Source organism: Zingiber officinale, chromosome 5A (genome assembly GCF_018446385.1).
Source record: "Zingiber officinale cultivar Zhangliang chromosome 5A, Zo_v1.1, whole genome shotgun sequence".
In the NCBI taxonomy this organism is placed as follows: Eukaryota; Viridiplantae; Streptophyta; class Magnoliopsida; order Zingiberales; family Zingiberaceae; genus Zingiber; species Zingiber officinale.
In genome coordinates, this window is record NC_055994.1 from 86,370,670 (window position 1) to 86,395,204 (window position 24,535).

Consider the following 24,535-nt stretch of genomic DNA (forward strand, 5'->3'; position numbering starts at 1 on the left):
AAAACATTCTGTCTCTCTCGTCTTGGTTCTTTTCCTTAGTCCTTGTCTTAGTAACCTACCGGTGAACAATAACTGTATCAGGAATAACCAAAATCATATAAGACCTGTGCGGGCTAAGTAAGAAGGGTAGGAACCTAAAATCTTACGCATAAGTGGGGGCACTGATTGAAAGGTGAGGACCTGAACAGGTGAGGCTCCCTGGAAAACAAACAAAAAAAGAAAATAGTTTAGTAAAAAAAAAAAAGAGTAAAAATTTTAAAAATCAATATATTTAACCATACCATCACGGTATTGTGACTATCTATTTTATTTCTGCACTTCACTATTACTGTATTTTTCTTTTACTATTTAATGTTAACTATTACTGTTTACTGTCAAGTTATTTTTATTTATTGTTAATCTACTTCTATTACTGTTTACTGTTAATCTACTTCTGTTACTATTTACTGTCAAAATTAAAAAAAAAACAAACAAATTTATATATACCTTAAGTACAATAATTTTTTTAGATAGTTTTGACTTAAGTTTAAAAATACAAATAATTTTAGTTTAAGTTTGCTCTCAAATGAAATTTGAATTTAAAAGTTCCGTTTGAGTTATTTGAAATTCGATTTGAGCAGAATTAAATTGTTATTTAAATTCAAGTTTAGACGGAGTTATTTAAATTTTAATTTGAGTATGACTCAATTGCTAGAATTATCCCCCTTTTTTTTTAAAAAATTTTATTTTTAATTTTTTAATTATTTTTTATTTTGTTTTTTTGCGCCAAGATGATGACGACGATGCAGTCCAAGCTCACACCAAGAACGAAGGCAAGTCCTCAGCTAAATTAATTGGATCTCCTCGGACGGGACGACCGACGACGGCGACGTGTATAAAATAATCTCGATGCATAAGCCCTGCCGTCACGGACGCATTCCTTCTCTTCCATTGAGCGATTCGTGGACGGCCGGCAGCTGATGGAGACGGCAGCCCACCGCCGACTACAGGCAATAGCCCAGCACCTAGTCGACGGCCGTCATCCGACGAGCTCTTCTTCTTGGCTCCGCCCCAACGGTACGGCCGCCGAGTTCGTCCAAGGTGAGTTTTCCTTTTCTTTTATTTTTCTCTCTATCCGTCTGGAGTAAACTGACCATTAGACCACCTTCCTTCCTTTCTTAGTCTTATTAGGAATTGATCCTATTCCTTGAAGAAGATAAGCTCTTGATCATATAATAACTCTTCCTTCTTCTGAATCAGCTTTGTTCCTAATATGTGATACTGATTTATTCGTGGTGAACAAGGTTTTCTTTTAGGTGGTTCTCCACGAAATGTCACGCTTTCTCTGTGTTTTTCTTTTTCGTGCCCACTAGAGATTCTATTTTGTTTTATTACATCCTGCAGAGCAGGGCTACAGTGTCATTCTACCTGAGAAGTTGCAAAATGGAAGTTGGAATGTATACAGGTATTCCTATCACCCATTCCTCTGGCATTCTCCAATATGCTAATCACATAATATATTGAATGTTTTTTTCCCCCAGATCTGCACGCTCACCTTTGAAACTAATTACTAGGTTTCCAGAGCATCCTGATATTGCAACTTTACATGATAATTTTCAGTCAGTATCCTCTACCTTCTTGGTTGTTCTAGTAAGATGAACTCCTACATTACAAAATGAAGTGTTTAAAGAGTCCAAATTCAATTGCCATCACAAACATGAGGATTTAATTTTCTGGTTTCTCTGTTCTTTGATACTTACTTTGGTTTGGAGATTTTTATTCTTTGCTGAAACATATAAACATCTGAATTTGAAGTAATATTTTGAATATATATATATATATTGTTTTGGTTGGATGTGGATTAGATTTGCTGTTGAAACTTATGGAGATTACAAGTATTTGGGAAGTAGGATCCGTTCTGATGGTACAGTTGGACAGTAAGACTTTTCTACTTCCTATGTGTTTATCTTCTGGTCCTCTGCAAATGTTTAGCTCTATAGTTTCCAGCTTCTTTCACCTTTGAAGGTACAAATGGATGACATATAGTGAAGCAGGTGTATCAAGATCAGCAATTGGGTCTGGACTTGCATATCATGGGATACCAAAAGTGAGCCAATTTTGCTCAAATTGTTCATAACTCCTATTTAGCAGTTCATTCATTTCAGGAATTAAAGTGTCTATTATCTAGACATCAAATTATCAGAAACTGCCTTGTTTTTTGGTATCCTATTTTCATTATTTCTCCCTTTTCTTTGTAACAGGGTGCAAGTATTGGATTGTTTTTCATAAACAGTCCTGAGTGGATAATTGTTGATCATGCTTGCTCTGCATATTCTTACATATCTGTTCCGCTTTATGATACTTTAGGTTTGTCTCATCTAGTTGTTTAGTTCCTTTTACTGTTTTTTTCCTCTCTTCATGATTGGAGGAATGGAACTTTTACAGGACCAGATGCGGTGCAGTATATTGTGAACCATGCAAATGTGCAGGTTATCTTTTGCGCGATGCAAACACTAACCTCTGTAAGTTTGTCTCTTGACTTTCCAGACTTACTAACTTCTTAGTTCCATTTTTTTTTTTGTTTTAATAAAATAAAATAAAATACTGACATGTTAAAGTGCTATATTCTTCTAAGAGTTGGGCATGTCATAGTTTGAAGATTCTTTTATACCCTTCTTTATTCCTCTTTCTGAGGTTCCTTTAATATGGTCCACAGCTGCTAAGTTTCACATCTCAAATTCCGTCTGTACGTTTAATAGTGGTAAGATGAGTGATATTTTGGTTATTAAACCTGAATTGAACGTTCTGACAAATTATCATGTTTTATTTACTGATGTAGTTAGTAGATTGGTTTGATGAGAGTGTATCATCTGTCTCCTCTAAAAGTGAAGTGGAGATTATCACCTACTCAAAGCTGCATAGTCAGGTATGCTTTCGTCAGCCACTGTTTCTTGACTATCTGATTTTTTTTTTTGTATGAAATGGAAGAGGGGAATGAGAATGTGATTGAGGGAATACAATATTATAGTAGATTCTTGAATGAATACTTTGGTATATTTCACATATGAAGATGAAAAAACATTGAAGATGAAGGGATCAAGGAGAGTTATATATGGCTATTAGAGTTAATGGTTTCAATGAGTTCAAAGGTTTAATGCCATATGGAGTGTTATGTTAAAGTTTTATACTTATAGGTATAATGGTTCTCTTCTGTGTTGGAACCATTCAACCAATAACTTTAATGGTATACACCTTCAATCCACAATACATACAGTTGAACTGCTTGAACTGTGCATGTCTGTGTCTGAACTGCTCAATAATACAAGACTTTGATTTAGGCTTGACCTCACTCAGTTGCTTTTACTAAATCTGACGTTTTTGTTGCATAGGGGCATGCTAATCTTCTACCTTTTTGCCCTTCGGAACCTGAAGATATTGCAACAATCTGCTACACAAGTGGTACTACTGGTACACCAAAGGTACTTAGCCCAACAAATTTAGCTTCAAAAGCTGTTCAATTTGATTAGGTTTATGTGCTTTTGATACTGTATTTGGAGGATTTTTGTTCTTCAGGGAGCTGTTCTTACTCATGCAAACCTGATTGCTAATGTTGCCGGTTCTAGCTTTAGTGTCAAATTCTACCCTTCAGATGTGTGGGTGCTTCCTATGGACTTTTGCTATCTATATTTCTCATTCATTGCATCTTCTTGTTTATGATGAGGTCTTTACTTCTTTTCTTTTTTATGTCACAGCTTTATATCTTACCTTCCTTTAGCTCACATCTATGAGCGAGCAAACCAAATTGTTATGGCACACTTTGGAGTAGCTGTTGGTTTCTACCAAGGGGTATGCATTTCATATTAGGTAGATTGGTTGACCTTTTATTGAAAAAGATTAAAATGTTAAGAAAAAAAAAGTCATTGCAAAGCTAGCATCAATAGTTTGATGGATCCATTCATCGAATATTTGTTTGAAAGCCCACGATGGCTGCAACCTAACGTGCAACCCTCGCTCTTTCTTAATAGGGCTTGAGACCGACTATGGCGGGGTTAAATGCTAAACTTGAATCTTGGTGGGAAATACTAGAAGTGAAATATTTTAAGTTTAGTAAAGTAAAGATAGAATATATGGAATTTAAGTTTAACAATATTAGACATAATGAGATAGTTTTTAAAATAGGAGATGACGAATTGTCTATAGCTAAGAGTTTTAAGTATTTATGATCACTTTTTGCAAAAGGATGAAGGGATTGAGAGAGATGTTTTACATAGAATATAAACGGGATGGTTGAAATGTTGGAGAGCGACAGATGTTCTTTGTGATAGTAAAGTACCTCTAAGACATAAAAAAAAGTTTTACAATATGGAGGTTAGAGCTGTTATATTATATAGAGCTGAATGTTGTGCTATGATGCGAGTACATGAGTAGATGATGAGAGTTGTAGATATTGTTGGTTGCTACTCGGAAAACCTATAGGTTCCACTGTACAAAAATTTTGTACAAAGGTCTGAACCTTTTCCTAGCTACCATGTGTTCTTTTAAATTAAATTTTGGATGCCTGCGGAACTTAACACGTTTGATCCAAAACTTAATCTATTTGTTCTTTTAGGTTTTGACTTGGATCTCCTGCGGAACTTTACACGTTCGACCCAAGTCTCCTTAAGTTATTAATTCCATTAAATATTAATTTCCATAATTGGTTCCCAGTACTGACGTGGCGAGGCACATGACCTTCTTGGATATGGGAGCAACCACCACCGACTAGACAAAACCTTTTATAGAAAGCTAATATTTAATTTCCTAAAATAACTTTAGGTTAACCAAAGAGAACAATCAAATCACAAGGAAAAGAAAAACAAAAGAACACAAGATCGAAAAACATATTCGAAATTCTAGAGCGTAAGCCTCTTGTATTTGGTATTATTTCCATAAATAACTAGTATGATGCGGAAATAAAATTACTAGTTATACCTTGTAGAAAAACCTCTTGATCTTCTACCGTATTCCTCTTCTAACTCGGACGTTGTGTGGGCAACGATCTACCGAGATGAGAAACCACCAACCACCTTCTTCTCCTCCAAGCAAGGTTCGCCACAAAGGAAAAACTTCACCAAGGAGAAAACCAAAATACTAACCAAGCTCCAAGAGATGCTAGCTTTCTCTCCTTCTTCTTCTTCTCAGTCTCCAGAGCTCCAAGGGAGGGAGAGAGGTTCGGCCACCACAAGAGGAAGAGAGGGAGAGGATGGCCACACCAAGGAACAAAGAGGGAGAGAAATAATAGATGTTGTGTCTTGTGAGGCACCCTCACCCCTTCTTTTATATTCCTCGGCTTAGGAAATTTAATTACAATAAAATTTTCTCAATTTCCTTGACATGATTTTATTGAGAAAATAAAATAAAATTTCCCAAATTAAAACCAATGGCGGCCACTATCAAAAGAAAAAATTGGAAAGTTTTAATCAACAATTAAAGGAAATTTTAAAAATAAAATTTCTCTTTAAAATCTCTTCATGGTTGATAAAAGGAAATTTCTATAATTTTAATTTTATCAACATGTGAATAATTTTAAAGAAAATAAAAATCTCTCAATCTACAAATAAGGAAAGAGATCTAATCTCTTTCTTTAATCTTTAATTTCTTTTCTAGAAGAGGTATTTTAATTTTAATTCTCTTTAAATTATATCTTCACATAATAATAAAAATTAAAATTAAATTTCTTTTTAATTTAATTTGGTAACCCTCCTAGCTTGGGTTCTTAGGCCATGATATACCTAGCTTGTTTCCCAAAGCTGGCTATGTGGGTATAGAAGGTGGGTATAGGTGGGTATAGAACTCTATAACTAAGAGGCTACGATAGGGACGAGGAATTGGTTTTGGTCTCCGATAAAATTAAGCGTCCGTGTTGGCGAACACTGACTTAATTTTATCAATGATATTCATTCCACTGAGAACTATCATTGAACTACCCCAATCCCAAATTACATTTTGGGCTCCTTCTTATTATGAGTTAGTCTCCTGTGTTTAAGATATCGAATGTCCACTAATTAAGTGAGTTCCTGACAACTCATTTGATTAATATCTAAGTCAAGAGTAGTACCACTCGACCTTATCGTCATATGCCGGACTAAGTCCACTGCAGGGTTTAACAATCCTTATGAGCTCCTCTTGGGGACATTATCAACCTAGTATCTCTAGGACAGCTTCCTTCATAATCAACAACACACACTATAAGTGATACCATTTCCCAACTTATCGGGCTTATTGATTCATCGAACTAAACCTCACCCATTGATAAATTAAAGAAATAAATATCAAATATATGTGCTTGTTATTATATCGGATTAAGAGCACACAATAATAACCGAGGTCTTTGTTTCTTTATAAAGTCGGTATAAAAGCGACCTCAAATGGTCTACTCAATACACTCAGTGTACTAGTGTAATTATACAATCAAGATAAACCGATACCTAATTACACTACGACCTTACAATGGTTTGTTCCTTTCCATTTTGGTCGTGAGCTCATTTATAATTTATAAAGTCTGATAATATCATCTTACGTATGTGACACCACATACTATATTATCTTCAATATAAATTAATTGAACAACTACACTAAATGTAAAAATTTGACGAATGTGATTCTTTATTCATAATGAATGTTTCAAAGCTTAGGCTTTCGGTATACACTCCAACAATCTCCCACTTATACTAATGACTAAGTGCCATATCTTACCGTCATCCGATTCCATTCCTCCGCGATCGAAAGCTTTCGTAGGAAGGCCTTAGTAAAAGGATCTGCCAGGTTATCTGCTGATGCGATCTTGGCGATGACAACTTCTCCTCGCTTCACGATATCTCGTATCAGGTGGTACTTGCGCTCTATATGTTTACTTGCCTTATGAGCTCGTGGTTCCTTCGAGTTTGCTACTATTATCACAATAAATTGTGATAATTTTGAAAACCAGAATCACATCTAAGTCTATAGAAAGTTCTGAGCCCCGCTTCTTTAGGCATCTCGGAGGCTACATACTCGACTTCCATGGTTGAGTCAAAGCGCATTCTTACTCCTCCGTGAAATGGCTCCACCTCTAAAGTAAACACATGCTTGATGTAGACTTCATTATCCCTATCGATTGGAAATCGAATCAGTGTAACCAGGGAGCGGATCGTCTGCAGTAAACTAGCATATAATCTTTAGTCCTTCCGGGTACTTGATATATGCTTTCTGCATGATCAATGTCCTTGTCGAGGTTACTCGATATCTGTGCCCGTACCAGAAAGCGGATATCGGGTCTCGTCTGTGCGTTACATCGTTAGGCTTCCTACGGTAAGCGTAAGGCGCTTTCGTGTCCTCTATCTCTTTCGACGTCTTTGGAGACATCTCTTTAGATAGAACTACTCCATGTATAAAGGTAAGAAACCTTTCTTGGAATCCTGCGTGCTAAAACGAGCAAGAATTGTATCATATATGAAGCTTGGGATGAACACAACATTTCTTTTGATCCCTTATAACTTTGATCCCAAGAATGTATGCACAATCTCCTAAGTCCTTCATATCAAATTGTTTGGACAACCATACCCTTACATCGATAATACCTTGACATTGTTGCGATTAACAAAATATCATCTACGTATAGTACAAGAAATACCACCACTTTCTTATATACACAAAACTCATCCGGACTTTGAATAAATCCATATGATTGGATTACTTCATTGATGTTCCAAGATATTGAAGCTTGCTTCAACAGCTTGCACACTAGATGCTCTTTGCCTTTTTCAATGAACCCTTCGGTTGCTTCGTATGGATGTTCTCTTGAAGACTTCCGTTAAGGAAAGTCTTGACATCCATTTGCCAAATCTCATAATCCGTATGAGCGTGATGGATAAGAGTATCCGGATAGACTTAAGCGTAGCTAGGTGAAAATGTTTCCTCATAATCGATTCCCTCTTTCCGAGTGTACCCTTTCGCAACAAGTCTAGCTTTGAAGGTTTCTACCTTCCGTCTTCCTCTTTTCCTTTTGTAGATCCACTTACATCCAACGGCTTTTACACCATCGGTGGTTCTACAAGTTCCCAGACCTTATTAGAGTACATAGACTCTATTGGTTGCTACTTGCCAAGATCTTGCGTCTATATCTTGGAGTGCTTTGTCGTATGTCAGGATCGGGTTCATGTTTCAGGATCAAATCCAAGACTCTCCCAAACATGAATCTTCGGGTTGCTTCTGACCCTCCCACTCTGACGAGCCATGCGTGGTTGTGTGTCATGTGTGACACGTGTTGCAGTCTCTTGTGGTGCCATCTTGTCTTGTTGATCTTGAGTAGGCGTGTCCTCTCGAGTTCTTAAAACAACTTTCATCGAGCTTGTGATCCATTATATAGTCTTCTTCTAAAAACCGTGGTAACAATGACCTTCTGGTCTTTAGACTATAAAATAAACCACCTTCGTTCCTTTGGGATATCCTATAAATCGCGAACTTCATGCGGGATTCTAACTTATCGTCGGTTTGTACGTGTCTTTGACTACCCCAATCCGAATATATGTTTTGACTGGCTTTCGCCCATTCCATAATTAGGGGTAGTAGAAACCGATTTAGAAGGTACTAAGTTCAAAATATTCTGCTTTCAGGGCGTATCCCCAAAATGAATTTGGTAATTCAATAACTCATCATTGATCTAACCATCTCCATAAGAGTCCTATTCCTTCGCTACACCGTTCATTGGGGTGTTCCAGTGCGAACAATTGGGATTGAATCCCGCCTCGATAAGTAATTCCTAAACTCTCCTAAGAGGTATTCGCCACCGTCGATAGTAGTGTCTTGATACTTTTACTAGTCGTTTCTCCATGGATTCTTTGAACTTATCAAAGCACTCGGACTTCGCGTTAGGTAAATGTATCCATATCTTGAATAATCGTCCATGAAAGAGACAAAATATTCAAAATCTCCTCTTGCACAGACGTAGGACCAAATCGGAATGAACAATTCTAACACTTCGCTCTATACCCCTTGGCCTTGAATGGCCTCTTGGTCATTTTACCTTCGGAGTAGATTCTGAGTTGGAAAATTTTCCAACTCAAATGAACTCAAAGTCCAGGTATAAGCCTCTGAATCCTACTTAAGTTAATATGACCAAGCCTTAGATGCCAAAGATATGCTTGGTTCATCTCAAGGTTCTTTTCTCTTATTAGAGTTAGAAGATGAGTTATAAATTTCCATGTTTTGCTTTGTGGAAGAAATTGGATTTAAAGTATCCAAAACTAATGCACCAGAACGGATAATCACTTTATTTCTTTTAATAACTACATACGTTCTTGAAAGCGAATATCCATCTAAAAGCAGTTTAGCGAAATTAAATTCTTTAAACTGTACATAAAGACAATTTCTTAAAATCAAATTTCTATTTCTACTAAAAGATAAGTAGGCGTCTCCCACTGCAATAGCCTTAGTAGCATTGCCCGTGTAGACGGTAATTTCTCCTTGAGATAGTCGTCGGGTTTCTGGAACCCCTGCAAGGAATTCAGTCGCTCCCGTATCTACACCAGGTGTTTGTAGATAACACCGCTAAACATGTTTCAACAACTAGAGTATGAGATATACCTTTGTTTTGGTTCCTACGAGGACAATCCGCCTTCCAATGCCCTACTGCTTACAGATGAAGCACTTGCCCTTCGACTTCTTCATTCCAACTTTAAATCCGTACTCGAGATTTATTCACTTTCTTTAATGAACCAACTTGTTTCTTCTTCTTCTTTCCTTTCGGTTTGAAGTAGAACCATTTCAGCATAGTGAATTTGAGCGTTGTGACGAAATAATCCTTCAGCTGCATGTAGTTCCGTTAATGAATAAACCCTCTTATTATAGTTCAGGCGAACTGCTCAAAACTTAGGTAGCGTTTGGAGGATCATATCGATCTGGGTTTCCCATCAATTTCTCAAGGATCTGTATCTCGTTCGGATAAGCCATCATCTTTAGGATGATCCCTTACAGGAGTACCCTCTTGCGTGGTGGCTGTCATTATCTTTCTCATGACTTCTTGCCTAAAGCCCTATCACGATGACGAAGAGTTCCTTGAGATTGTTCATATATCATAAGCAGTTGTGATCTTGATGTTGCAATACATTTGACATTGAAGCCGAAATGTAACACCGCCATCTCATCTGCTTTTACCCATTTCCTATGATATTCAATCTCCTCTTGGGTAGATTCACCGATGGGTGCATCGAGCTTTCGATCGATCAAATTTATAGCTTTCGAAGAAGAAACGATGTCGTGTTTCTTTTCCAATCTATGTAGTTTGGTCCGGTAAGTCTATTTTGAAGTATGATGGATAGTGGGTTGAAAGACATCCTAAGAATCACAAATAACTTTTGGTCGGAACTCTAAATTTAGAATAATATTGATTCCTCAAACAATACTATTTTAAATTAACCAACACCTCAAAACAGTGAATTTTGTATGCCACGTTAGTGTGACGTATACAAATTCAACATTTGTAAAAGGAGGGTTTATCCCATTAATTTTATTATCTTGTCAACCTAACTTTTTAAATAAAATTAATAGTTGGTGTCTTTTGGTCACACAAATAATAGCGGTGACTCAATGGGAGGATATTATTAGATGTGTCAAGTGTTTACCGTTACTTGACCCTAAGTTCATTAATAAGATTATGCCCTGGTTGGGAAGATCACACGCTCTTAATTAACTTCCTATAGTCATCCAAAATGGAAGTCTGTTCCAGTGATCCACAAACAAGCTCATCCGTTATGGAGGAAGGCACTCGAGCCAACGTGCAAGCTTGTTGCATCACTTTAAACCAGTAATGGAGACCATGAGATTTATTTAAAATCCCTCTCCACTTAGTTATTTATAAATGAGGAATTTTAACTATGCTAGCCTACTAAGCATGTAAACTACCATGCACACACAGACAATATAGCGATAAATAGAAAATTTAATTTTCAACTATTATGACTTTTTCTCTAGTTGTCCTCAGGTGTTGTCATCCCAATTCTTTGCCGTATATTGGCCACCGGGTCTCATTGTCGCATCCATCTTGCTCTAGTTCACGCCTCGGTCCTGAAGGTTCCACGCTGCAAGATTCGATCCGACGTAAATAATTTTACATTTTGATCCTATATTCCATAAAAGGAATGTATATGTATCTAGATCAAAATAAGATCTAATAAAACTAAATACGGCTCGCTGTATTTTAATACAATCACGCACACATATAAATGCCCTTGACATGTCCAGGGTCCAATCACATAATAACTAAAAGCCATAATAGTTGGATCCTGCATCCACAAAGTTAGCATATCCTACTATTATCCCGCCTAAATTATGTATGACATATGCGTAATTAAACTAATACCAAATACATGAGGCAAACCCTAGCTCCGATACCAATTGTTGGTTCTTTCGGAAAACCTATAGGTTCCGCTGTACAAAATTTTGTATAAAGGTCCGAACCTTTTCCTAGCTACCGTGTGTTCTTTTAAATTAAATTTTGGATGCTGCGGAACTTAACACGTTTGATCCAAACTTAATCTATTTGTTCTTTTAGGTTTTGACTTGGATCTCCTGCGGAATTTTACGCTCGACCCAAGTCTCCTTAAGTTATTAATTCCATTAAATATTAATTTCCATAATTGGTTCCCAATATGACGTGGCGAGGCACGACCTTCTTGGATATGGGAGCAACCACCACCGACAAAACCTTTTATAGAAAGCTAATATTTAATTTCTAAAATAACTTTAGGTTAACCAAAAAGAACAATCACAAGGAAAAGAAAACAAAAGAACACAAGATCGAAAAACATATTGAAATTCTAGAACGTAAGCCTCTTGTATTTGGTATTATTTCCATAAATAACTAGTATGATGCGGAAATAAAATTACTAGTTATACCTTGTAGAAAACCTCTTGATCTTCTACCGTATTCCTCTTCTAACCTCGGACGTTGTGTGGGCGATCACCGAGATGAGAAACCACCAACCACCTTCTTCTCCTCCAGCAAGGTTCGGCCACAAGGAAAAACTTCACCAAGGAGAAAACCAAAATACTAACCAAGCTCAAGAGATGCTAGCTTTCTCCTTCTTCTTCTTCTCCAAGTAGTATCCGCCACCACAAGAGCTCGAGGGAGAGAGAGGTTCGGCCACCAGAGAGGAAGAGAGGGAGAGGATGGCTGGCCACGCAAAAGAGGAGAGAAATAATAGATGTTGTGTCTTGTGAAGGCACCTCACCCCTTCTTTTTATTTCCGGAAGCAAATTAGGAAATTTAATTATAAAAATTTTCTTTCCTTATGATTTTATTGAGAAAAATAAAATAAAATTTCCCAATTAAAACCAATGGCCGGCCACATCAAAAGGAAAAAATTAGACAAGTTTTAATCAACAATTAAAACTTCCTAATTTGTTTCCGGAAATTTTAAAAATAAAATTTCTCTTTAAAATCTCTTCATGGTTGATAAAAGGAAATTTCTATAATTTTAATTTTATCAACACGTGAATAATTTTTAAAGAGAAAATAAAACATCTCTCAATCTACAAATAAGGAAAGAGATCTAATCTCTTTCTTTAATCTTTTGTAGATCTTTTACAAGAGAGGTATTTTAATTTTAATTCTCTTTAAATTATATCTTCCACATAATAATAAAAATTAAAATTAAATTTCTTTTTTAATTCAAGCTAGGGCCGGCCACCCAAATTATACCTAGGCCGGCCCTAGCTTGCTTCCCAAGCTAGCTTGGCCGGCCCCTATTGAGTGGGTATAGAAGGTGGGTATAGGTGGGTATAGAACTCTATAACTAAGAGGCTACGATAGGGACCGAGAGGAGGAATTGGTTTTGGTCTCCGATAAAATTAAGCATCCCGTGTTCGCCCGAACACACAACTTAATTTTATCAATGATAATTCATTCCACTAGAGAACTATCATTGAACTACCGCACCAATCCCAAATTACATTTTGGGCTCCTTATTATGAGTGTGTTAGTCTCCCTGTGTTTAAGATATCGAATGTCCACTACTATTTTCACAACTCATTTGATTAATATCTAAGTCAAGAGTAGTACCACTCAACCTTATCGTCATGTCGGACTAAGTCCTGCAGGGTTTAATGACAATCCTTATGAGCTCCTCTTGGGGACATTATCAACCTAGTATCTCTAGGATACGGTTTCTATAATCAACAACACACACTATAAGTGATACCATTTCCCAACTTATCGGGCTTATTGATTCATCGAACTAAACCTCACCCATTGATAAATTAAAGAAATAAATATCAAATATATGTGCTTGTTATTATATCAGGATTAAGAACACACACTTCCATAATAACCGAGGTCTTTGTTTCTTTATAAAGTCAGTATAAAAGAAATGACCTCAAATGGTCCTACTCAATACACACTAAGTGTACTAGTGTAATTATACAGTCAAGATAAACTGATACCTAATTACACTACGACCTTCTAATGGTTTGTTCCTTTCCATTTTGGTCGTGAGCTACTGTTTATAATTTATAAGGTACTGATAATATCATCTTCTGTATGTGACACCACATACTATATTATCTTCAAGATAAATTAATTGAACAACTACAACTAAATGTAGAAAATTTGACCAAATGTGATTCTTTATTCATAATGAATGTTTACAAAGCTTAGGCTTTCAGTATACACTCCAACAGATATGAGGATGTTAAGGCAGATGTGTGGACACACGAGGATAGACAGGATAAGAAATGAAAATATTAGAGAGAAAGTTGGGGTTGCACCTATTGATGGAAAACTCTAGGAGACACGTTTAAGATAGTATATTTAGACGACTAATAAATGCTCCCGTTAGGCGATTTGAAACTATGACAAATGTCCATATCAAATGAGGAAGATAAAAAAAGACTTGGTTAGCAACAATAAAATAAAATAAAATTTATTTAAATATAAATGATGATATAGTAGGAGATGAAGGAAGAAAAAGAAGGGCAAGGAACTGAAGCAAGTAATTTAAGGAAAAAGAAGATTATGAAGCAAATTGGGTTTCTTTTTGCTATCACTATCATAAAAAAACTTAACACTTCATCCTTATTTATACATTTCTGGATGACATAAAAATCAACAAGACATTAGATTCATTAACTAATAAGATTCATGAATCCATAAAGAGGTACTTGAGATGAAATTGGACTTTGCTTCTTGTAGAAGTAGAAGAGACATTTGAAATTAATTTGTAATTTGATTCTTGAATTTTGTTTAATCCAACAATGCCTCCCGTAAACAAAATATGCTTCTTACTCCTAGAGCTGTAAGATTCCTTGAAAATATAGATCCTCCAAGCGGCTTTGTAAAAATATTAACAAGTTGTTCATTGCTAGGACAATACTCTAGGTTGATTTCACCTTCATTAACAAGTTCTCTTAGGAAATGAAATTGCAAGCCGATGTGCTTTGTTCTTCCATGTAGTACTGGGTCCTTTAAGATAGCAATTGTGAAACTATTATCACAATATAATATTGTTGGATCTTTTTGCTTGCATTTTACATTTTCAAGAACTCTTAACCATAAAGTTTGACATCCTATTGAAGAAGCTGCTATATATTCTACTTCGGAAGTTGAAAGTGCGACAATTGGTTGCTTCTTTGAACACCAAGAGATTGCCCCACTTCCAAGGTTGAAATATAGCCAGAGGTACTTCGAGAATCATCAATACTTCCTCCAAGATCGTTATCTGTATAACCAACAAGTTTGATGGGCACATGTGCTTTGTAGAAAATGCCATAATCAATGGTTCTTTTCATATATCAAAGAACCATTTTGTAGCTTCCCAATGATTCGAATAAGGTTTTTCCATAAATTTGCTAATCAAACTTACTATGAACATGATAGTGGGTCTAGTGGCAGTAAGATACATCAGGCTCCCAACCAAGCTATGAAACATAGTTGGATTCACCATCTTTCCTTCACCAATCTTACTTAGTTTCAAACTTGTGATGCAAGGAGTTGAGATTGGTTTGCATGTTCCATCTTGAACTTTTTAAGAATTTGAGTTGCATAATATTCTTGTGAGATAAAAATTCCTTCTCTTGATTGTTGAATATTAATGCCGAAAAAATGATGCAACTCACTCAAATCTGTCATTTTGAACTCACTCATCATAGAGTTCTTAAATTCTACCAATATCTCCATATTATTTCTTGTGAAAATAAGGTCGTCAACATAAAGACTCATAAGCATAAAACCACTTTCAGAATTTTGTTTGATATAAAGTGTATGCTCAAAAGTACATCTTTGAAAATTATATTTAATAAAATAATCATTCATTCGGTCATACTATGCACGAGGTGATTGCTTCAAACCATAGAGAGCCTTTCTGAGCTTATATACTTTGTCCTTATCACCTATTTTCACAAAACTAAGTGGCTATTCGATATAAATTTCTTCTTGAAGAAAACCATTTAAAAAGGCTGATTTGACGTTTATTTGAAATAATTTCCAATCATTTTGAGTAGCAAGAGCAATAATTAATTGAACTGTATCAAGTCTGAAACAAGAGAAATATCTCATTAAAATCTTCACCTTCTTCCTGCTTGTATCCCTTTGCAACCAATCTTGCTTTATATCTATTGACGGAGCCATCTAGATTGGTTTTGGTCTTGAAGACTCATTTCACTCCAATTGGAGTTTTGTGTGATCATAAAGTAGTGAGCTCCCATGTACCATTCTTCTCGATAGAGTTTATTTCTTCATTCATGGTATGGGCCCATTTTTTCTCTTTTGATGCTTCTTCACATGTGATTGGATCTTCTCCTGCAAAGAATGCAAAAAAGACTTGATTTGTCATATTTACCTCTTCAGTCTCATTATAAATGTCACTTAGACTCCTTGTTTTTCTTTGCAACGACGATGATGGAGATTTACTACTTTCAGGATTATCAGGTTTAAAGAAGGAGAGTTCTCATCAAAGTCAAGAAATTGCCAATTTGATAAACCTGTCAATTTTGAAAAAAAAATATAAATAACCTGACATCTCTGCTAATCACAATCCTTTTTGTTTTTGGATTATAAAGTTTGTAAGCTTTGCTCTTTTCACTATAACCAATGAAGATGCACTTTTCAGACTTGTCATCAAGTTTAGTTCTGAAAGAATCTGGAATATGGGCATATGCAAGGCAACCAAAAGTTTTTAAATGATGAACATTTGGTTTCTTTCCATACTAGGCCTCATTTGAAGTATAATTCTGTAACCTTTTTTAGGTGATTTGTTGATTAGATAGACGACACATGATGCTGCTTCAGCTTAGAATTCAACTAGCATATTATTCTTCTTCAACATACATCTGACCATATCCATGATTGTCCTATTTTTCTGCACTACGATACCATTTTGTTGTGGCGAATAATAAGTTGACAATTCATGTCTAATGCCATGGTTTTGACAAAATTCTTTAAATAAAGAAGATAAAAATTCATCTCCGCAATCACGTCTCAAATTTTTTATTTGACAACCACAAAATTTTTCTACTTGGGGTTTTGAAAACTTTAAAGCAAGAGAGAGCTTCCAATTTTTCTAACCAAATATATCCAAGTTTTTCTGGTGTAATCATCAATAAATAATAACAAGTACGAGTTATCTCCAAGAGATGGTACTCGCATGGGTCCACACATATTAGTGTGGACAAATTCCAATGGTGAATGTGATTCCTACTTAGATTTAGATAGGAATGACTCTTGGTGTTGTTTTTCCAAGCTGACATTCTTCATTTATACTATCAATTTTCGTAGTCCTTGAACAATATTTTTGCTTGATAATTCTTTCAAGCTCTGAAAATTTAGGTGCCCAAATTTGTCATGCAACAACTTAAAAATTTCTTCATTAGCTGTAAGATAGAAGGTAACATTTATAATATCAAGTTTGAGAGGAAACAACTTATTTGAACCCAAACCAATCTTTGCAACATCCTAATTTTTCTTCTTCATGGTGCAAAATTTACCAGCAAAGCGAATATCAAAACTTTTTTTTAAAAGATGGCCAACACTAAGGAGATTACTTCGTAAACCAGGAACATAGAATATCTCAAACATCTTTTCAACTTTTCCAGACTTTGTCTTGAAAGTGATTTCTCCTACTCCTTCAATTTTGTAGGATTTAGCATCTCCAATAGTTACCTACCCATAGTTAGCTTCGACAATAGTTGAAAAATAAGCTTGTATTTCCGGTCATATGCCGACTTGCACCGCTATCCAGATACCAAATATTCTTAACATTTCCATCACAAGCAATTAATAAAGTTTCAGAATTTTGAACTTCATTTTCATGTACTAAGTCAACTATACATTTTTTCTACGGATATTTTTCCCAACAATCATTTATTTTGTGTCTTGGCTTAGGACAATAATGATATTCAATATAAGGTTTCGTACTTTGTAATTATCACATCCTCTTTCTCTTGATAGTTGTACGAAAATTGTATCTCCTCCTTTTTAGACTCTTTGTTCCCCTGTTCTTGTGAATATTGGTGAGAATGTCTTCCATTTCTTCCCTGATTCCGACCTCTTCCGTCCATGATAAGAGCCACGACCTCCTATGGATGTGAACTGGGATTTCAAAGCTTGATTTTGAGAAGAAATAAGAGGACTTTGTTGAAGGATTCTAATCTCATGAGCTTCCAATCTTCCCTGCAAGCTTTCTATGGACATTAATGGAAGATCTTGTAATTATTCTAGAGTGACTACCACATGATCAAATTTGCTTGGTAGGCTTTGCAAAATTTTCTCCACCACGCTTTGGGTCTCAATGATTTCTCCATTTGATACCATTTGATTTATAATAGAACTGGTTCATGTGAAGTATTCTAAGACTTTTTCATTGTCTTTCATCTCTAGCTTCTCAAATTTTTCTCTTAGAGATTGTAAGCGAACCTTTTTACTTGATCTTGGCCGGAATAAGTCGTTTGTAGAATCTCCCATGCTCTTTGAGCATTGGTTGCTTTTGATATTCTTTCATAAATTGGAACTTCAAGTGCTTGATAAATTTGAAAAAGAGCCTTTCTATCCTTTCGTTTCTTGTTCTTTATAATATTTTTTTGTGCTTCAGTCAAATGGCCTTCATCTCTGGTAGATTTACTCCTTCAGCAACACTCCATAAGTCTTGAGATTTAAGAAAATAGTTTCATAAGAGTACTCCAACATTCAAAATTTTCACCATTGAACCGAGGTATAAGGGAGACAATATTGTTGTCCATTTTGTTTGCTTCAATAGTTAAACTAGAAGCAACCAAAAGATGGAGTTTAGCACATGTTGAAGTCCAGAGTTGTAAAGTACCTCAGTTTCAGAACCAAGGCTCTTATACCAGATTGAAGGAAGAAAAAGAAGGGCAAGGAACTGAAGCAAGGAATTTAAGGAAAAAGGAGAAGATTATGAAGCAAATTGGATTTCTTTGTAGTGGATTTCTTTTTGTTGCCACTATCATAAAAAACTTAACACTTCATCCTTATTTATACATTTTTGGATGACATGAAAATCAAAAAGGCATTAAAAACATTAAATTCATTAACTAATAAGATTATGAACCATGAAGAGGTACTTGAGATGAAATTGGACTTTGCTTCTTATAGAAGTAGAAGAGACATTTGAAATCAATTTGTAATTTGATTCTTGAATTTGGTTTAATCCAATAGGGGATAGAGTATAATGGCATAGAAGGATCCATATAGCCAAACCCGCCTAGAGGGATAGGCTTGGTTGTTGTTGTTGTAGTAGTAAAGCTAGCATATGTGAATACAATAGAAGATATGATAGATGCTATGGCAGCTCTAAGACTCACAATATTGTGAAGTTTAGAGATCTTGACTCTTGGGTTTCATTTTTGCAGGATATTATGAAGTTGATGGATGATATGGCAGCTCTAAGACCCACAATATTTTGTAGTGTACCTCGTCTATACAACAGAATATGCGATGGGTATGTCATTTTCTTCGTCGACATAAGTAGTTGCCAAACGCCATTCTTGACTGCTTCAGCTGATCTTTCCTTGCAGAATCACAAATGCCGTGAAGGCATCAGGTGGCTTGAGAGAGCGGCTGTTTAATGCTGCATACAGTAGCACTATGGATGCAATAACAAATGGTAACTTTGTGGTCTGATTTAGATAACATGTACAAGCTGAATCATTTTCTTGACGATACTTGAACAAATTCTGCTAGTAATCGAATATGTCAAACATTAATACAATAGATAAATTCATTTGTTAAAATATTCTTAACAAACTATGCTTAAAATTGCTGACCCAATGAATGATACAACATGACCCTTCGCAAACTACCTTAAAGCAATGGAAATATTGAAAATACTAGTGATTTGGTTTCTTTTTTTATGTTTTTTTGGTTATGGAAGACCTTAATTTGGTTCACCATCTCATGCATCACAATCCCTTTTTTTTTGTTTTTTCATTTTTTTTGAACATGTAATTATTGATCTTCATCTTTGTTTTCTAAGAATGAACTAGTGATATTAGTGTTCTACTCCAGGAAAGAAGCCATCTCCAATGTGGGATAGATTAGTATTTAACAAAATAAGAGAAAGACTTGGTGGAAGGGTGCGGTTTATGACTTCAGGTGCATCTCCATTGTCAAGAGATGTCATGGACTTCCTGAGAGTGTAAGTTCCAAATTCAGAAAATGCATTTTTCACAAGCTGCTAAATTTGCTTGTTGCGAGTTGATTGTTTACCCTTTCCTGAAACCTTAAGTCTGTTCTTCTGTATCGAAAAACATTCTCAGTATGTGTGAGTGGGCAGGCTAGAGTAGACTGTGCAGTCTAATATGACTAGATAAGTAGGAGTCCAACCTACACTTTTCTGTCTAAACTTATCAGTAGTTATTCACCAAAATGATTAAGTAATCTTTCAGATGCTTTGGTGGTCAAGTTATTGAAGGTTATGGAATGACAGAAACATCTTGTGTCATAAGCGTAATGGACGAGGGTGACACGTTAACTGGCCATGTTGGATCCCCAAGCCCTGCTTGTGGTAAACCCTCCCTCTAATGTTTTTGCAAATCTGGTTAAGTTACGAGACAATGGCATCATTTGTCATAATTATTCTTAATTTCCCATATTCGAGTTCTTTGATGTTAATTTGAGAGTTTCCAGCACTCATGTCAGCTTAGATTGTCTCTTTCTCAAATATTTTTTGGTTGTCAGTTGATCATAGCAGGCTCAAACTCTGCATCAGTAAATTAACTTTGGTGTTTTTCTTTAGTTTTGAAACATTGAGTATTGTTCTTTTGTTTCTTTCTTGTTTTGGCGGTCTTCTCCAGAGATCAAGCTCGCAGATGTTCCTGAAATGAGTTACACATCTGATGATAAACCTTATCCTCGTGGAGAAATTTGTGTAAGGGGTCCTATCGTCTTTCGAGGGTATTACAAAGATGATGTGCAAACGTAATTTGATTAGCTTCTATCTTTTTTTCTTCTTTACTTTCATAAAACTGACGTCAGATCTAAATTACATTAAAAGTCAATTAATTAAGCAGGAAAGAAGTAATTGACGATGATGGATGGCTGCATACTGGAGACATTGGCTTGTGGTTACCTGGAGGACGCTTGAAAATAATAGACAGGTAACTTAAAGAAATTGTTTGATGATTAAGCATCCACCCTATATGGTGCCACCTTTTAGAAATTGTTTGATAGTTAGTTCAAGTGTGTCAATCAATGCCTGAAATCCTACTTCAAGTCTTAAGATATCTAAAGAAATCTTCAAGCAGAGGGCTGTTGTAGTGGGATCAAGGTCACCAACAAGTAAATAATAGGATACAATGATGCTAATTTTGGACACATTCAACTTCAGACAGATGATCACAGGTTGAATAGCTGCCGTCTGAGTTTTTGAAATCTACAGTGAAATGGTTTTAGTTTGGAAGGATCACTTCACCAGTACATTTTGTTGCTGGAGGCATGATCCTTCATGCAAAGGCTGAACAAGGACAGTGCTGGCATTAAACCACATATCACACGGTGCTAGTATCTTATTACAGGAAGCATGTTTATGTTTGTGTCACCCGTGTTTAAATAACTTCTTAATTAATATTGATTTTACATCTTCAATATCAGTGAATGATGTGGATACAACAGGAAAAAGAACATCTTCAAATTGGCCCAAGGAGAGTACGTTGCTCCCGAGAAGATAGAGAATGTCTACGCCAAGTGTAAATTCGTCTCACAGTGCTTTGTTTATGGTAATTTTCTCGAGTATTAACCTATCATTAACTTTGGGTTTACACGTTCCTTTCTGTTACCTTACAGTAGGTCTTGTTACCTACAGGCGATAGCTTAAAGGACTCCTTAGTTGCTGTAATATCAGTCGATCAAGACGTATTAAAAACATGGGCTGAATCTGAGAGAATAAAGGTGCATGACTGCTAAACAAATTGTTTGTCAAAATTAACTTTCAAAGTTATGCTTCTCAATGAAAACTAATAATTATTTAGAATTTAGGTCGTCAGTTTACTTTCTCTTCTTTCTTTTCAGTATGAAGATTTGGGAAAACTCTGCAATGATCAGAGGACGAAAGCTGCAGTCCTTGCTGAGATGGATGCAGTAGGAAAACAAGCTCAGGCAACAATTTCTTTTTGCCTATTAACAATATATATCTGAAGATCTTAATAATCTGCTCACAAATTACTATGTTTCACCAGTTGAGAGGTTTTGAATTTGTGAAAGCTGTCACATTAGTTTTAGAACCATTTACTCTGGAAAATGGGCTCCTTACTCCAACATTCAAGGTTAGGTGTTGATCTTCTTTGCATGCTAGTTGATTAACAAGAGTATCCTTAATGACACATACTGGTCTCTGTAGATCAAGAGACCTCAGGCAAAGGCTTATTTCACAAAGGCGATTTCCGACATGTATGCCGATCCCTTGTGACATAGGTAGTTTCTAAGTGCATTCCAATAAGCTATATTTATTCGAGAAAATCTAAAGGGCCTTCTGTTGTGTGGCTACTTAGTTTTTCTGACAGTGTAAACGTAAGTAAAATCTTGTCTCCTGTTCAAATATGATATTATAGTTAAATTTCAACTTGTTATAAAAACATTCAGATTTAGAAGATTTCTTTCTTGCAAAGTGTATATACACATCAAATCTCTAAGAGCTACCAACAAAAACCAAAACCACAAGCAGAAGATAAACTGTTTTTTCTTCTGATCAATCCAACTGGCTCAGTTATTTATGAAAACTTTCTTGATTAGTACCAGCTGATGGACTCCTCCTCCAACCTCATCTGCCTGTGAAACCTCCTGATAAACATGTCAGCCACTTGGTCAATCTCATCCTCAAGATTGACCTCTGACTCATCATCTTCTCTGCAGTTTCTGACCCAATCCGTCACTGACCCTCCAGTATCATCATTCAGTTCGAACAAAGAGTGCCTCAGGTCTGGATAATCATCGCCGTCTTCGACGAAATCCAGCACTGACACTTCCTCTTTTGCTACATCATCCATAAGAAAAACTTGTCGATCAACTATCACTGATTGCAACTTGTTGAACAGTGCACTCATCAGGACCTTCTTGTTTCGCAGCAGTCTGAACATGATGAGCTTGCTGCTCTTCATGGACTTGCTTCTCATGATTGCCATGAGTGCAGTTGCTATTTTCCTGAAGAAAATGGCAGCCTTGTTCTTCATCTTCTCCAGGTATGCCTTACATAAACCAGAAAAACACAGAGAAGCACTAGGAGATCACAACAAAAAAGGAGAGACAAAATTTATGTAAACTTCAATGGATCTTAGAGCATGCAAATGTTTAGATTGTGATTTTGCATGGACCTTCTCATGATGGTTTTGGAGGCTATTTATAATGATACAGAAGAGGTTTCATTTTAGCTTTTTTTTTCAGCACTTGGCTTCTTCAATTATGGGGAAGAACAGGTGGAGGCAAAAGGGGAAAATAAAGAGGAATAGGTGGGTTAACCACTAAGAAAAGCCAAGAAAAAAACAAATCAAAAGCGAGAAAAAGTTGGGGAAACATAAAGCAAGCAATATTTATCATGAAGTGCAAACTATTGAAATTAGGTATGATGGCTACAGAGAGGTTGGTGTGATTCTTGTGGTGGATGTTTTATGTACCGTGTGAAGATATATATATATATATATATATATATATATATATATATATATATATATATATATATATATATGATTGGTTCAATGATTTTTTATTGTGTCCAAAATATCTATTTGTTTTATATGTGAGTAATCTTTAATTAATTTTTTTTTTTAACTTCTTAGTTAAGCAATTAGATGTATCACATGATTTAGTAAGAATGATAAATTTAGAGATGGGTGGAGAGATAGAATTACTTGGGAGGATTCATTTGTTTATAATATCTAAAAAGATTAAGGGAAGGATGGATTTGTAATTCACCCACATCTTGATTTTGACTAGATTTTAATCCACCAAAAAAAATCAAAGGTAATTCATGTAAAAAATGAATGTTTCCTTCCTTTTACTCTCAAAGTCACTGTCTGTTAAGCATACCATTTGCCAAGCTTGTGACTTGATCACAAATTTACAATAACAGCTTTGTAGCAAGTAGGGAAGCATCCAGAAATTAAAAGTGGATTGTATTTTGGGTGTGGAAGGGATGAAATTTAGTGGACTAAATAAAAATTATATAGGTGATTATATTTATTTAATTGTATTATTAAAGAACTACAATGGTTAAACCTTAAATATTTTAAGTAGGATTGGACTAGAGCCCCGAACAGTCATTATATATATCTGTCCTTGGCAACAAGCTCTCAACTTCATCGCTTGACCTAGAGCTTGCAATGATTGTTGGCTTACGATTGACTAGAGCTCGTAGTTGTTATGACTCATGATTACTAATTAATTGCTTGTTATTAGTTTATTTGTAAGTTTACTAATTAGTATTCTAAATTTATAGTCTCAGGAGTAAATTGTGCATAAATATTTTGATAGAACTTAAACTTATAGGTCCGGTGAGGCCTAAATTAGAAGAATCTCTTATTTTTTGCTTTAACAAGGATACATAATTAATTAACAAATAATTTGTATAAAATAAAAAAATAAAAGAGATAAAGTAAGAAGGCTAAGGAATTTACTTAGTTATAATCTAGATGGTTGTTAATCTAAGACAGTTCAAAGCTCATTAAAGATCTCTTTCGTGAAGGAGGAGTAGCCTCTTACGGTCTTTGAAATCTCATAAATAGCTAGGAAGATTAATACAATGAATGTTGATTAATTCCTAACTCTAGAAGACATTTTATAGTCTCCTGGAAAAAGTCATTGTTACTTAGCGGTGTCTGTAAAGCCATCTAGGGCACCTCCAAGTCGATAAAGATTTATCTGCTCTTCAACGGTCAACCAATGATTATTGTTCATTGGAGTGCCTCTATAGAAGCTCTAGGACGTCTCCGATAGAGGCGTGAGGGCGCCTCTAGCCTTCATTAGGACGTCTCCATCAAGAGGCATGAGGGCACCTCCAGTTTCCTTCAGGGCGCTTGCAATAAAGGCATGAGGTGCCTCCAA

General features: G+C 35.6%; 1 protein-coding gene across 8 annotated transcripts; it reads left to right on the top strand.

The window, feature by feature from the left end:
- The first annotated feature begins 770 nt into the window (after positions 1-770).
- On the top strand, positions 771-23,091 carry LOC121980853 (long chain acyl-CoA synthetase 6, peroxisomal-like). Of its 8 annotated transcripts, XM_042533096.1 has the most exons (24): positions 771-1,080; positions 1,384-1,444; positions 1,521-1,598; positions 1,845-1,916; positions 2,005-2,086; positions 2,241-2,346; positions 2,425-2,501; positions 2,696-2,740; positions 2,819-2,905; positions 3,369-3,458; positions 3,553-3,632; positions 3,732-3,825; positions 18,856-18,944; positions 19,021-19,109; positions 19,511-19,640; positions 19,891-20,009; positions 20,299-20,422; positions 20,515-20,601; positions 21,116-21,219; positions 21,306-21,391; positions 21,512-21,598; positions 21,679-21,765; positions 21,840-21,913; positions 22,880-23,091. In XM_042533096.1, the coding sequence occupies exons 1-23, from the start codon at positions 960-962 to the stop codon at positions 21,906-21,908; spliced, it is 2,064 nt and encodes a 687-aa protein (XP_042389030.1). In that variant the 5' UTR covers positions 771-959; the 3' UTR covers positions 21,909-21,913; positions 22,880-23,091. The 8 variants fall into 8 exon arrangements, with proteins under 8 accessions (XP_042389030.1, XP_042389029.1, XP_042389031.1 ...); XM_042533095.1 differs by lacking the exon at positions 22,880-23,091 and having other exon boundaries at positions 21,840-22,089; XM_042533097.1 differs by lacking the exon at positions 22,880-23,091 and having other exon boundaries at positions 1,554-1,598; positions 21,840-22,089.
- Positions 23,092-24,535: the final 1,444 nt, after the last annotated feature.